The 13,802-nt window shown below is 46.0% G+C and overlaps 1 protein-coding gene across 1 annotated transcript in view; it reads left to right on the top strand.

Annotated features, from left to right (window-relative positions):
- The window catches only part of LAMB1 (laminin subunit beta 1), a 70,272-nt gene that overhangs the window by 37,334 nt on the left and 19,136 nt on the right, over positions 1 to 13,802 (top strand). The window contains exons 19-24 of the mRNA XM_037070613.1: positions 31 to 174; positions 385 to 616; positions 3,347 to 3,510; positions 4,553 to 4,777; positions 5,740 to 5,954; positions 6,666 to 6,762. Of these exons, the coding sequence (XP_036926508.1) occupies positions 31 to 174; positions 385 to 616; positions 3,347 to 3,510; positions 4,553 to 4,777; positions 5,740 to 5,954; positions 6,666 to 6,762 (1,077 nt within the window). The remainder of the gene's footprint in view (positions 1 to 30; positions 175 to 384; positions 617 to 3,346; positions 3,511 to 4,552; positions 4,778 to 5,739; positions 5,955 to 6,665; positions 6,763 to 13,802) is intronic.

Genomic DNA, 13,802 nt, shown 5'->3' with positions numbered 1-13,802 from the left:
CACAGGTTCTGGCCTCTTTTTCCCTGGCAGCATGTGAGTGTGACCCTCAAGGCTCATTAAGCTCCGTCTGTGACCCCAACGGAGGCCAGTGCCAGTGCCGGCCGAACGTGGTTGGGAGAACCTGCGACAGATGTGCTCCTGGAAACTTTGGCTTTGGCCCCAGTGGATGCAAACGTACGTAAATCAGAATTGTAATGTACTCATTCAGATGATCTGAAGCCTACTGGTGTGGTTGCCATAGCTTCAGAAGGCAGTGCCTCACTCTGGATGTTGATCACATGAGCCCACGAGCATCCTGTCCTGGGCACAGGGGTGCTTATCTAAGGGGTGTGTGTGCGTTTAATGAGTCTCTCAAGGAGGTTCCTCGGTTGCCTGTCTCTGCAGCTTGTGAGTGCCATCTGCAAGGATCTGTCAATGCTTTCTGCGACCCCATCACTGGCCAGTGCCACTGCTTCCAGGGGGTGTACACCCGGCAGTGTGACCGGTGCTTACCTGGGTACTGGGGCTTTCCGAGTTGCCAGCCCTGCCAGTGCAACGGCCATGCTGATGACTGTGACTCAGCGACAGGGGAGTGCTTTAGCTGCCAGGACTACACCACGGGCCGTAACTGTGAAAGGTATGTGGAGGAAGCCTCTTGAAAGTAAAGGGAATGAAATTGTTTTTGGCTGAGCACACAGGGGCTTAGAGAAACCACAGAACGAATCTCTACCATGGTCCAGATGGCTCAGTCATTTCTGACCACTTCAGTATCTTCTAGGAACTCATTCATCTAACACATACTTAGTTTATACCTTCCATGTGCCAGGCGTTGTTCTGGGGCTGTGTGTACGTCAGAGAACACAGCCAACGTAAATCCACCCTCTTGGAGGGCCATGCCAGTGGCCACCAGAGACTGTGCAGACTTTATCTCCATCTCAGCAGGTTCTGGCCTAGGATGAGGTTTGTGAGATGTTAATGCCTGATTTCAGTCAACGTAGAAACCCAGTCCAAGTGGGGTTAGTCATTTTAAATAGCTTTTTTTGAAGCATTTTATGTAGCTGCAGTTTTCAGGAGACCATAGAAAATGTGCAAAAGTGGATCTGTTCTCCAGTTAGCAAATGTGAGTCGGGTAATTATTGTGGATGCAAAGCACTGCACTGTGTACCGTAAGAATAAGGCATAGAAGGTGCTTCTAGTAACATCACAGCCCTGCTCAGTCAGTAAGAAATAGTTCACATGGAAAAGTGACGTGACAACTTACATTATCCACCACTTGTTAAGAAAGGTAGATGTGCCGTGAGAACCTGCTTTTTTTGGAGTTCTAATATCCCACCTTCCGTGTCAATACATTCTTTCTTTTTTAATATCCATCCACTCCATATAGGATATTTGTGTTAAAAAATTCAGCAAATTGCTTCAGTCAGTACAAAAGTTGCTCATCAGAGGAAAGAAACTGAGTGAAAATGAATATGCAGTTAGGTTAGGGCATGAAGACATTCGTGAAGGCAGACGTGTGGGCTTGGCTCCGTGCTGGAGGCTGTTCGCGAATTTGGAGGTTCCAATGATTGTTCCTTTGGGTAAAAATTATTCCCTCCACCCACAAAACTGTATTTGAAAGACTACAAGGAAACAGTTGTACCAGATTGAGAGGAAGAAATTGGTATATTGGCGTCATCTTTTGTTTTCTGCATTAAGTTTCCTATTGTTCTGCCAATGAGAGATGGAAAATAAGTTATAGAAAAAGAGACAGAGGAGAATATCAAATTAAAAGGGGGCACACAGTAAACAAAGGGGGTTGTTTCCATGCTGATTCGAAGTCAGCATACTCAGCAATGTCTTTGCGAGAACATTCTGTGAGAATGGCTTCGCTGGTGTTTCTGACCGTTCTTGGATTTTACTTGGAAAGCACTTTGATTTATTGCCGGAGAATGAGAGACGGTGTGGGAGGGGGGAAGATATTTAGCCCTAGTTTGGATGACAAAACTTCACTAAAGTATTTGGGATTCTGCTCTCTAGTTTGAGCCAATTCCTCGTCATTCTTTTTCTTTTTCCAAGATAATTAGTATCAATCCCATGAATTGAAAAAGAAGCTCTAGGCTCAGATTGTTTCTGCAGAGGGAAGCAGAGGGGAGGGCAGGAAGGGAACATTCAATTTCTGTCATGATGTATTTAGATTTATTTCACTTAGAAAACTTTCTCAAAACCCATTGTAGGAAATTGCTTCATCACCACCAATTCCCCCAGCGGATGATTAATTTGCTCTGAACAACTTTTCCCTCCTATTTCTTCATCCTTCCCCGCACTCATTTACAAAAATATTACCTCTGCCTCAAAAAAGTGGGGCGGGGGGGGAACCATGAAAAGCAAACTGAATTGGAAATCCTTAGACCTGAATTCCAGGCCCAGTTTTGCTTCTGACCTGTTTTATTACCTTGGGTGAGTTCTCTCACCTCCCCAAGTATTCAACCTCCTGTGAGTAGAATAGCTAGGTTGGATTAGATGATTCAAATTTAAGCTCTTATGTTGTAGGAAGTTAAAAAGTAATCTAGGTATCATTCACATTGAGAAGCAGTATGTCAAACAATTCCTTGCCAAAAGTCAGGAGGCTAGACTCAAACCCTGGCTCATTGCTAAGAAGTGTGTAAGCCTTGCAACCTCCATGGGGTTCCTATCCATGAGGAGAGGAGATGGGACCTGCTGGGTTTGGGAGTTGATAAAAAACACCCCTCATCCCTACCCAAATGTGAAGCTACCTGAGAGATACAATGGTCGTGGAGCTAGAGAGCATCCTTATTGGCTCTATTTCTGCTACAGGCCAGATTACAGAACATGCCCCCACCGGCTTGCTGACAGGCCGGCCTCTTAGGCGAACGGAGAGACAGACAGCCACAGGCTCTCCCCCGAGCCCCCATACTCCTTAATACAAGGAGGGAGCCAACTGGAGTGCTCCAGGCCGGCAGGCAGGCAGGCAGGCAGCTGATAGGACAGTAGGGTGCACATGGGGAGATAATGCCTCTTTCTCTGGAGAGGAGTGACAGAGGGTCCAGGTGATGCCAGGAGTGGAACCCTGATGCCGTGTGGCCTGCAAGTGTGATCCCCAGACCAGTAGCATCCGCACTACCTGGGACTGCCTAAGTGAGAAACAGGGGAGAAGCCCAACCATCTGATTTGTAACTAGCCTTTTCAGGGCATTCTGCCTAGCGCTGACATCGAGAACCACTGCTCCAGTGGGAAGTGCCCGTGTGGATACGTGAAGAACAGGGAATGAGGGTTCCCAAAGAGAGAATGCGGTTTCCAAGACTTTTTTCTTGTAGCAGGTTTCTTGCAAGTCTGGTTCACAGCCCTGTCTCTTTTGTGATGGATGTAGGTGCTTGGCTGGTTACTATGGTGATCCCATCATTGGGTCGGGAGATCACTGCCGCCCTTGTCCTTGCCCAGATGGTCCCGGCAGTGGACGCCAGTTTGCCAGTGGCTGCTATCAAGATCCTGTTACTTTACAGCTTGCGTGCGTCTGTAATCCGGGGTACATTGGTAAGTAATGTTGAGACTCCTGAAGAAAAAGTCTTTATGAGTTAGTTGTTAATGAAGAAAATAGTTGAAGAGTGAGCCAATTTTGTTGCATTTTTACTTATTTATTTTTTAAAAGATTGTTTTTCGTTTTATTTTTATAATCCTTAATTAAAAGTGAAGGGGTCTAAAAAAATACTCTTTTTCTTGTTTGGCATGTGGAGCGAGTCAGTTCTTGAGTCTGTGATAATAATGTTACAATACAGAGCAGAAGAGCAAGCTCATTTGAACCCATAAAGGAATCCCTATGAACGCTTAATAAGTAGTAGAAATTTTAATTTCCACTTGACTTCTTCTTCCCTTATGCATCTTCTAGCAGAGGAGTCTCAAAGTGGCCACTGGAGAAAAAGAACAAAAGAGTATCATGTAGAGGGTCCCCAGGCAACTGAATCGGTCCACACTAGATACGTTCTTGTTTGTTGTACTTACATTATCTGTCAACACTCAAGGAGCGTAGCAAGTTGTGAAAATAAACTCCCTTTTATTTCACACTTCATGCCACTCTTTCAAGTACGAGATATGCTTATCTGTGTCTCAGTAAGCATTTGCCTTTAGTTTTGGGATTCCTCAGGGAATTTGGGATCACGAAGGACCCCATTTTGGGGTTGCTCAGACAAAAGCAGTGCTATTTCAGTTAGTGTAACCTTTGGATTAAGATTTAACACCAAGCTAAGATTTACTCTGCTAGATCATTAATTTAGCTCCTAATCCGCTTCACCCGTGTGTGAGGTGAAGCTCCAGGTCCCGTGTGCTGGAACTGCTACAGCCATCCTGGCCCCACTGTGGCCTCTGAGCCAGGCTGCAGCAGGGTTACCGGTGACAAGACACTTCTTTCCCTCACAACTCGAAGCCGGGTTTTCCCCCTGAAAGTGTGGCCACCCCAGGCTGGGTAACTAGCGTGGTGAGGGGCACAGCCTGGGTTGACTCTCTGCAGGAGTGTGGATGGACTAGACCTTTCTGTCAGCACGCTGAGGTGTTTGTTGTGCTTGCTTTCGTTGGACAATAGGCTCCAGGTGCGATGACTGTGCCCCAGGCTTCTTTGGCAACCCCTCTGATGTTGGGGGGGCATGTCAGCCTTGCCACTGTCACCACAACATTGACACGACAGACCCAGAAGCCTGTGACAAGGAGACTGGGAGGTGCCTCAAGTGCCTGTACCACACGGAAGGGGAGCACTGCCAGCTCTGCCGATTCGGTTACTACGGGGACGCCCTCCAGCAGGACTGTCGGAGTAAGATGCACCTTTGTTTTCCCACCTCGTTGTAATGATTTCCACTTGCTTCTTCATCGGGAGGTTTCATTTCTCCGGAATTTATTTCCTTTGGGAGTGTACTTGTCACTTGTTCAGAGTGGTAAAATTTCACTCTTGACAAACGAAGGATGAGAGTGATTTTTTAATTTATATCCTCATTTTCTAGCAGAACTGAAGTCTCAAGCCATGACTCAGTGCCTGAGAAAACCAAAAGAAAAAATATGTAGCTGTCACCATGATACATGCTATCCAATAAAGTATATTGATTTTATACAAGTCCTACCCAGGATCCTGCTGATTGGCTAGGATGGGTAGATCTTAGGTACCCACTCTGGTCCACACCTTTTCTGTCATCAATGGACAGGAAAAGAAAGAACCATCTTTAAAGTCTCTCTTAGCAAGAAATCTACCACTTCCTCCTGCTTCTGCCCCACAGCCCCGGGCCCTGTCTTTATGTACACAAACACGTGTGGAATGTCGAGGACCAGCAGGACTGGATTCTTTCAGACTTACCAGCTTACGGGGCTTGTACCTGCTCTGTCTGACACATCCATTACTGCTGCTTCCTGCCAAGAATTTGAAATCATTAGACAGCTCAATTCACACAGCGTATTTTTTATTATTTACAGTTCTATCCTCAGCTTTACAGTGATTCACCAGCAGCTTATTAAATCTGCGTATTTTGAAAATACTGCTAGACAGAGTGTGTTGTTGTGCATGTCTGCCTAAGAAATGTCAGGACATCTCAGGAATTCTGGAGAACAATAGTTGTAGATTTTTTTCTAATAACCTCCGTTCCTTTCCCTACTTATTTGCATTTTCAGTTTGAAATTTGCAGAGTGAAAAACCTTAGCCCTTGGGATGTAGCTAGCTGCATCTTGCATTGCCTGTGTGTTTCTGAATGCGACGCTATTCGCATATGTGGCTGTGCTCTTTTTCAGAGTGTGTCTGCAACTCCCTGGGCACCGTGCAGGAGCACTGCAACGGCTCTGACTGCCAGTGCGACAAAGCCACAGGCCAGTGTTTGTGTCTTCCTAATGTGGTCGGGCAGAACTGTGACCACTGTGCACCCAACACCTGGCAGCTGGCCAGCGGGACTGGGTGTGACCCATGCAACTGTGATGCTGCTCATTCCTTCGGGCCGTCTTGTAACGAGGTGAGGCACTGTAGCTGGGGTGAGGCCATCATGGCGTAAGGAAAGATGCCTTTGTGAGTCCAAGTGACAGCTATTTGGTGCCTTGGTCCCAATTAGAGAGAGAAAGGCACCTTCTCCTGTGGTCACAGCCTTTCTTGCCATAGGACACACAGCTTGGCAAACACAGCTCAGACCAGATGTCAGCCATCACTTGTCTCCTCAGCTGGGACATAACCGGGCGTGTAGGCCCCATCTGATGCAACCATAGCCTCTTAGTACAGGGCCCCCCTGCGGACTCACATTAGAATGGACAGGAGCGTGCCGTTTCTCTCCAGTCCCTGGCTGCTGAATCAGACTGTTTTCTTGGCCACACGGGCTGAAAGGAACCGAATGGCCGTATGCAACATTGTCAGAACTACTCATGTTTCTTGACACATACTCAGAGAGAAGGGCTCCTGTGGAGACAGGAGACCAAAGTGGCCTGTTAATGATTGGTGAGGAGACATGCAAATTGCATGTAATGGACTCTGGGCCTCTCCAGCCTCTGTTGCAGCAGAGCAGTTAGCCCTCAGCACCCAGAGTAGGAGGTAGAATCCCTTCTCCTTGTCAGGAGGTGCAGGTCTTCTCAGGCAAACAGCTCAGTCCCACTTCCCCTAACTAGCAGCCAAGAAAGCCAGTGCGACTGGCCTCTGCCCTGCAGCCCGCTGACCTAGGTCTGTTTTCTGGCCGCAGTTCACGGGGCAGTGCCAGTGCATGCCTGGCTTTGGGGGCCGCACCTGCAGTGAGTGCCAGGAGCTCTTCTGGGGAGACCCCAACGTGGAGTGCCGAGGTAAGGCTGCGGGCGTTCCTGCCTTGGTGTTCGATCAGAGTGGGGGGAACGTCTGTAAGAGCTCTTTGTGAACTCCAAAGTACAGTATAATTAATTTGTCTATAAAAACTCCATGCTTAATAACAAAAGAAATTCACACTCATTGTGTTAAAAAATGTAACAGTCTGGACCCATAGAATTGTGGTCAGTAAAAAGCGGACCTACTGTATTTTCCAGGATAGTGTCTGTTTATCTCTGTGCAGACACACCTATGGACCTCAAATATACTCAAAATTGCTTTTTAGAATGCTTTTTAACAGCATCTTTATTGTATTGTTTCCATCACCATGTAGTCCCCTTATACCCACCCCATCCCCTAGCAGTCACCACACTGTTGTCCACGGCCGTGAGTCCTTTTCCCCTTTTGCTCAATCCCTTCACCCCCTCGCCACCAGCTGTCATCCTGCTCTCCATCTATGGAGTCCGTCTCCGTTTCCCTTACTAGTTTGGTCTGTTCGTTAGATTCCACACATGAGTGGGACCCTATGGTATTGTCTTTCTCTGTCTGGTTTATTTCACTTGGCACAGTGATCTCCAGGTCCATCCATGCTGTCACAAGGGGTAACATTTTCTTTTTTACAGCCAAGTAGTGTTAATGTCCATTGTGTAAATGACCCATAGTTGTTTTATCCACTCATCTACTGATGGGCACTTGGGCTGCTTCCTTATCTTGGTGATTGTAAATAATGCTGCAATGAGCACCAAGGTGCTTATGTTCTTTTGGATTAGTGTTTTGGGTTCCTTTGGATATATTCCCATAAGGGGGATCACTGGGTTAAAAAGCAGACCCATTTTTAACATTTTGAGGTAACTCCATTCTGCTTTTCACAGTGGCTGCACCAACCTGCATTCCCACCAAGAGTGCAAAAGGGTTCCCCTTTCTCCACATCCTCGCAGATATTTATTGTGTGTTGATTTACTGATGATAGGCATTCTGGCAGGTGTGAGGTGATACCTCAGTGTGATTTTCATTTGCATTTCTCTGATGACCAGTGACATTGAGTATCTTTTCATGTGTCTGTGGACCATCTGTTTGTCTTCTTTGGAGGAGTGTCTGTTCAGGTCCTTTGCCCATTTTTTAACTGAGTTGTTTGTTAACCAAAATGGGCTTATATTAACCATGAATTTTGGTGAGTTAATTAGTTCCCCCTGAAAAAAGTATTGTGCGGCCAGCTTCCTGGCTGGCATGTGCCCGGCCGAGCGGCTCTGGTTGTGAGATGGTTTGACCGCACACAGTGTGTCGAGTGGATTCTGCTGACAGTTGGAACCCTGAGCATTTGCATTTTGTGTGATGTCCCCACGAGGGGGAGTGGAGGGCGTGGTCAGTGCCCGGAGGATTGTTTAATTTTTATTCTGTTACAATCTTTTTTTCATCTGCCAGATGACTTTTCAGATCTTAAAGTAAAAACATTTACAGAAAAGGTTTTAACAGGTTGAGTCTATTATTTTTTCCTATTCTTTCTTTCCTATTTGGTTTTCTTCCCTGCGTTTTAAGTTTATAACTACAGATAAATATTTTCTGTAGTTTTATGTTTGTTCTTTGATATATTTTCTTTGTTACATATCTGAGATTCTAGTTCCCTGTGGACTCTAGATTTAAAGTGACCTTTAACTTTTGGGGGACAGCGGTAGTGAGAACCAGTACAGACCTTCAAGGTAGCAGTGTATTCAGTTATCACCTAGTGAAGGTCAGAAAGGTAGATACTGTGTGTTCTCTAAGTCAACCAATTGTTCTTTACGAGCAAGAAAATTTCAAACAGTGGACGAGACCAGAACAAAAGGCACATGGTTTGTTTTTCCAACTGAGGCATAGCCAGAAGGATCTGGACCAACAGGTAGGATTAGGTTAAGGTCTGTTCTACCGAGGAGGTGATGTTTGCTGTGAGAGCAAACAGGTGCTTTTTCATTCACCAGTGCTCAGTCCAGATATTGGTTCCTAGTGGGAGCTGATTTTCTCACTTCCATCCAATAGTCCAGGACACGCTCTGAACCACTTGCATGAGATGTCATCTGCAGAAAAACCTTGCTTGAAATTTGGTTTCTCCTGAATTCTAAAACTATTCTGTTAAATCCCTCAATCTCACAACACCCTTAATGTCCCAGGGGCTTGAATTTTCTCCAGATAATGGTTCTATCACTGCTTGTAGCCTGATTGCCTTAGCATGTGTCACTGGAAAACTAGCTTTGGCTGCCAAAGCTTTCTGACCTTTTGCTCCATTTTAAGTTTAGTATGAGAAGCCTGTTACCAGAGCCAAAGCCAAAGCCAATCAGAGAGTTGTTCTTTTGTACTCAGAAGTTTACCCTTCTATCTTTTCTTTAAGCTTTTGGCTCTAAATTTTCCAGAGAAATTGTGCCTTATAGGGACAATATCAATTTCTTTAGGTCAAAAGGTGATCACGTTTTAGAAACTTTGCAGAGTGAAAATCATGACATCAGTGTTTGTCAAATCATTTGTGTTACCCAGAAGAAAGGCCAGTTCATTTTATAAAAGAAAGTTGTGGGGCCTAAATGCTTTTGACACCAGAGAGGGCGAGAACTGATTTGAGTTAACCCTGGGCGGTCCTCACCAGCAGCAGAGCCTCGTACGCGCAGGTGGCAGTAGGCGCAGCACCTGTGTGATCTGGTGAGGGTGGGGACACAGGTGCAGGAGCAGGTGGAGCTCAGGGCTCTCGAGGCAGTGAAATGTCACAAATGGGAATGGAATGACAAAAACTTGAAGGGGCTGGGCCCAACAATTAGCAGGGACAAGAGGAGGTGTTGTCTGACATTCAGTGGAACTGTGGGAAAAGAATGTGACCACTTTTCTCAAATTAAGTAATTAATTGCCAGTCTTCAATTTTTAATCTTTCAGTTGAATGGGGCACAAATTTAGACTTTCTGGCGCCACCTCATTAATAAATCCTTATAGAAAAACTTAGGTCATAGCTAAGAATTCTCCTTATGGAAAGAAGTGTAGTTATGTAAAGGACAAATGAGTAGAGCCTCATACTTACAAATTGTTGAATGTTCCTATTGTCCGGGCGGGTTGAGGCTCTTGGCCAGTCGTGCCAAGTCTGAACAGGCCCACCACTGTGCTGGGACGCGGAGAGAGTCTCATCCACCCACTGCTGACCATGCCAGAGAAAACCTCGGCTCAGAGCGCTGCGTCCAGCCCCTCAGGAGTCAAAGGGTCACATGAGGAATCTTTCTGTTGACTCATAGATAGCAAAGACCCTCTGGCTCTTGGGAAAGGCCAGTGCCTCTTATACCCAGGCAAACTGAAGAGTGGGGCATAGGTGGGAGCGGCCACCATGCTTGTTTCTCATTTCAGATTGTTTTAGTAGAGAAACTAAGTGCATTTCTTTGCTCAGACGTACATTTTTAGAATGCTTGTATTCTTTTCTCAGCCTGGGATTCATTTTGAGCCACCTTATTCCTTATTGTCAGTGTGACTCAGGAAATCAGATTTCATTTGGTTCTTTAAAGAACCACAACACTCTTGTTAGTACAGGGAAGGCTTGTTTTACATAATCCTAATCCTAATCCCAGCCCAGCGTGCTGGGCTAGACCAGAGGTAAGCGCAACATGGCCCTGTGTCAAATCCAGTTCACTGCCTGTGTCAGGAAGTCTTCATGCTACAGTGCCAGTGTTGAACAGTGTGACAGAGACCATATAGCCTGCAAAGCCTAAATATGTATCCTCTGGGCCTTTGCAGAAGAAGTGCTTACCTCTGGGCCAGACAGCCAGCTCACTTCTATAGGGGAAGTCATAGTTGCTCTGTAACTCTCCTTCCCCAACCGAAGTACTGTTACTGCTGAGGCCAAAAAAAGTGGGGCTGAGGGAGGTAGAAGATGTGAAGAAAAACAAAATCACATTGGAGAGATTTAAAAGTAGGTAGCCCCAGCCCGTGTGGCTCAGTTGGCTGGAGTGTCGTCCTGTAACTGAAAAGGGTGGGTAATGAGGTGGCAGGAGGCAGTGGAGACCTTCTCCCCTGCCAGGAGAGGCAAGACCGGGGGCACTGGAGTCGCTTGACAAGGTTTCATAGAAAAGGTTAGCTCTGGTGGTCACTTACAGAGAATTTGTCCTGTGCTGAGCACTTTGGGGGACATCATGTACATATTCCTGATTCTGCCTTTACAACAAACAACCTGTAAGTATAATGTCCATATCTGAGAACTCTCAGGCTCAGGAAGGGTGAGTGACTTGCCCAAAGACAAACACAAGTGAGGACCTGCTGGGTCCTGGATGTCAGTGACATTTACAGAGAGGGAATTATTGTCCTGGCTGAATTGGGACAATAAGGGCAACACGTAGCAACAGGACTGGGGAGGGGGCGCCCTCCGTAACAGACCGTCTGACTGGAGAGTCATGGAGAGACTCGGTCTCACCAGATTGGGTAGAGCCCCGGTGCCAAGCCGCTGAAGATGGACTTTCTTCAGGGGCAGAGGCGGTCTCGAGAAGGAGAGGGAAAGATATGAAGAAAGCAGAACAGTTGTACCTACTGACAAAGAGGCACAGCGGCTGTTTCTCGTTCTGTCATTAACTTCCGAGTGTTTTCTTCCACGCCTCAACATCTATAAAATGGGGCAGTGTTCTTCATTTACCTACCTTTCAGACACCCTGTGGTAAATGATGAGAAAACTTAATAAAAGTAGAGTAAACCTACTGACCACATAACCAGAAATGTTGTACAGATAAAGGTAGAATTCTTTATCTGTTTATTTATAGATAAAGGTAGAATTCTTATAGCTCATTAAAATGATTATCTCATTTTAAAAGTGATATTCTTCATCTTTATGATTTGTCCACCTTTGAATATACAGTCTCCTTCTTTCCAAGAGAAAGCTTTGGATCCTCTGCCCAATGATCCCATGACTTAAAGCAAGACTAAGCTACAGGCCCACCTGAACTCCTGTCCCTTTCCCTTAAGGAGGAGAACATCTGTTGGACCTCGTCAGAGGCAGCCTGCACAGTTAGCTCAGACTGTTACAGATCCCAGTGAATGGGAGAGATGATTGGAAAATTCCCTTCATAATTTTAGTGTCTGTGAAGCTTTAAATTGTCAGGTGAGAACTGATGTTTCTGCGTCGGTCAGAAATATTCTTGGGGTTCTCTTTACAAGGTTGTAAGCATAGGCCTTCTTGGGCTCGCCTCCCAGGTGACCCCCTTGGAGACTCAGTGGGCAGGGAAGGAAGCACACATCCATGGGAGCTCTAGCAAGTTCGAGCTTCAGCTTAAATCGAAACCTTCTGCGAATTACAGGAGGCATTCGGTATCCTTCCAGAGAGAGTTTGGGATCAACTTTTCAATGATGAAACTGCATCTGTGAGCCATCTGTGAAATTTGACTCCACTTTCAACTGCAGGAAAGAAATGTTGGTCAGTTCTGCTGACTGGTCCTTAGCTTCTGGAGATAGCTGAATTTCTGCCGGTCCTTCAGAATACTGGTCTTAAAGGGACGAGGGACAGGATCCAGAAATCAGCAGGGATAAGAATAGGTGTCATCCAAAATTAGATGGAGCTGTGGGAAAAGAACATGGCCGCTTTCCTCAAATTATGTACTTAATTGCCAAATATGTCTTCCATTGCAAATCTTTCCATTGAAATGGTCTGTTGGGGAGCAGAATATTAGACTTTCTCGTATCACCTTGTTAACGGTATGCAAATGGAAAGAGTTAGGTCATAGTCAGGTATCTCCTTATGGAAAAAAAAATGTGCTTTTATGTAAAAGGCAAATGAGGAAAGCCTTAATGGGAGTGCTTTTGCCTTTTAAAGCCTATGGTTCAGGGCCAGTGTTGTCCTCCTCAAAGATGCCCAGGACAGAATGAGAGCAAGACATGCCTTTAAGACAAAGTACAAATGAAGTCTATGTAGGCACATGCTCTTGCCCCAAGCACGAATCCAGTAAAAAGCCCCTTTAGGACTGAACTAAAGTGTACCTGGGTATTACCTACGAAAAAGAAATCATTTTGTAAGCAAACGAAAAGCAGGTGCCAACATCTGCCCCAGTTGTCCCAAGTTGGTAAAGTAGGCACAGGTCCACGGGACACCTAGACCCCACACAGGTCACCCACTGGAGCCTGCTGGGCAGCAGCAGACTGAGAATCATTAAGCATCTCTACTTACGTAGGTCCTTTGGTGTGTGTATCGATCTATGCTGTGAACTTCCAGAGTCAGGACTCTGCTCCAACCCCACACACACTCTCTCACCCCTGCACACACACATCAACATGCAAGAGAGGGGCTGGAACGGCTGGGCAGATGACACAGACAGTGCTCCTCAAAACAGGGTCTAGTCCCCCCTAACATCAACAGCACCTGGCAACTGTTCATTCTCAAGCCCCATCTCAACCTACTGATTCTGAGTTTGGGGGTGGAGGTATGGTGAGTCTGATGAATGCCTACATTTGACAGGCTAGGACCTAAATGACCCAGGTGAGTTTTAGCTTTTTTCGAAGGTGACTGACTTTTACCAGATAATGTGGAAATCCATTGCTAAAGTCTCCACAGCGTAAGCGTTCAGACACATGTCATCTAAGTTCTTCCCCTTTTCCTGATCTCAGAAACAGGTGAAGGCACCGGCTTTCCCAGGCCTCCCGCGTCATACCTGTGGGCTGTCACTAGGCACTCCTCTCGAAAAAGACTTCACAGTCCAATGAGTTTGGGATATGACAGGGGAATAATAATGCAATGTGAAACAGTGTTTTCCTGCACACCTCCTCTGCCTCTGTAACATGCTGGTGTTCGCTGTGAGCCTCCAAGTGGAGGATGTCCGATTTCCCGAACCCACCTGATTCTGGAACCCTTATTTTCAGGGACATCTCCTGGAACAAATGGTCTAGGGAACACACTTGACGTTATCTCCAGCTCACCTTAGCTGCTTCCTGATTCAGGAGAATGCCCCAGAATAACATTGGAAAGATGAAACATGCCTGTTGGGCCTGGACATAAAACAATATTCTTAAGGAGAAAAGGATTAGTTTTGAAAACCCAAGGCACCAAGAGAATGCTACGTGTTTTTCA

Source organism: Sturnira hondurensis, unplaced genomic scaffold, assembly GCF_014824575.4.
Source record: "Sturnira hondurensis isolate 20B ecotype Veracruz unplaced genomic scaffold, ASM1482457v3 Scaffold0018877, whole genome shotgun sequence".
NCBI lineage: Eukaryota > Metazoa > Chordata > Mammalia > Chiroptera > Phyllostomidae > Sturnira > Sturnira hondurensis.
Note: the sequence above shows the minus strand (reverse complement) of the source record. Positions and strands in the feature narration are given on the sequence as shown.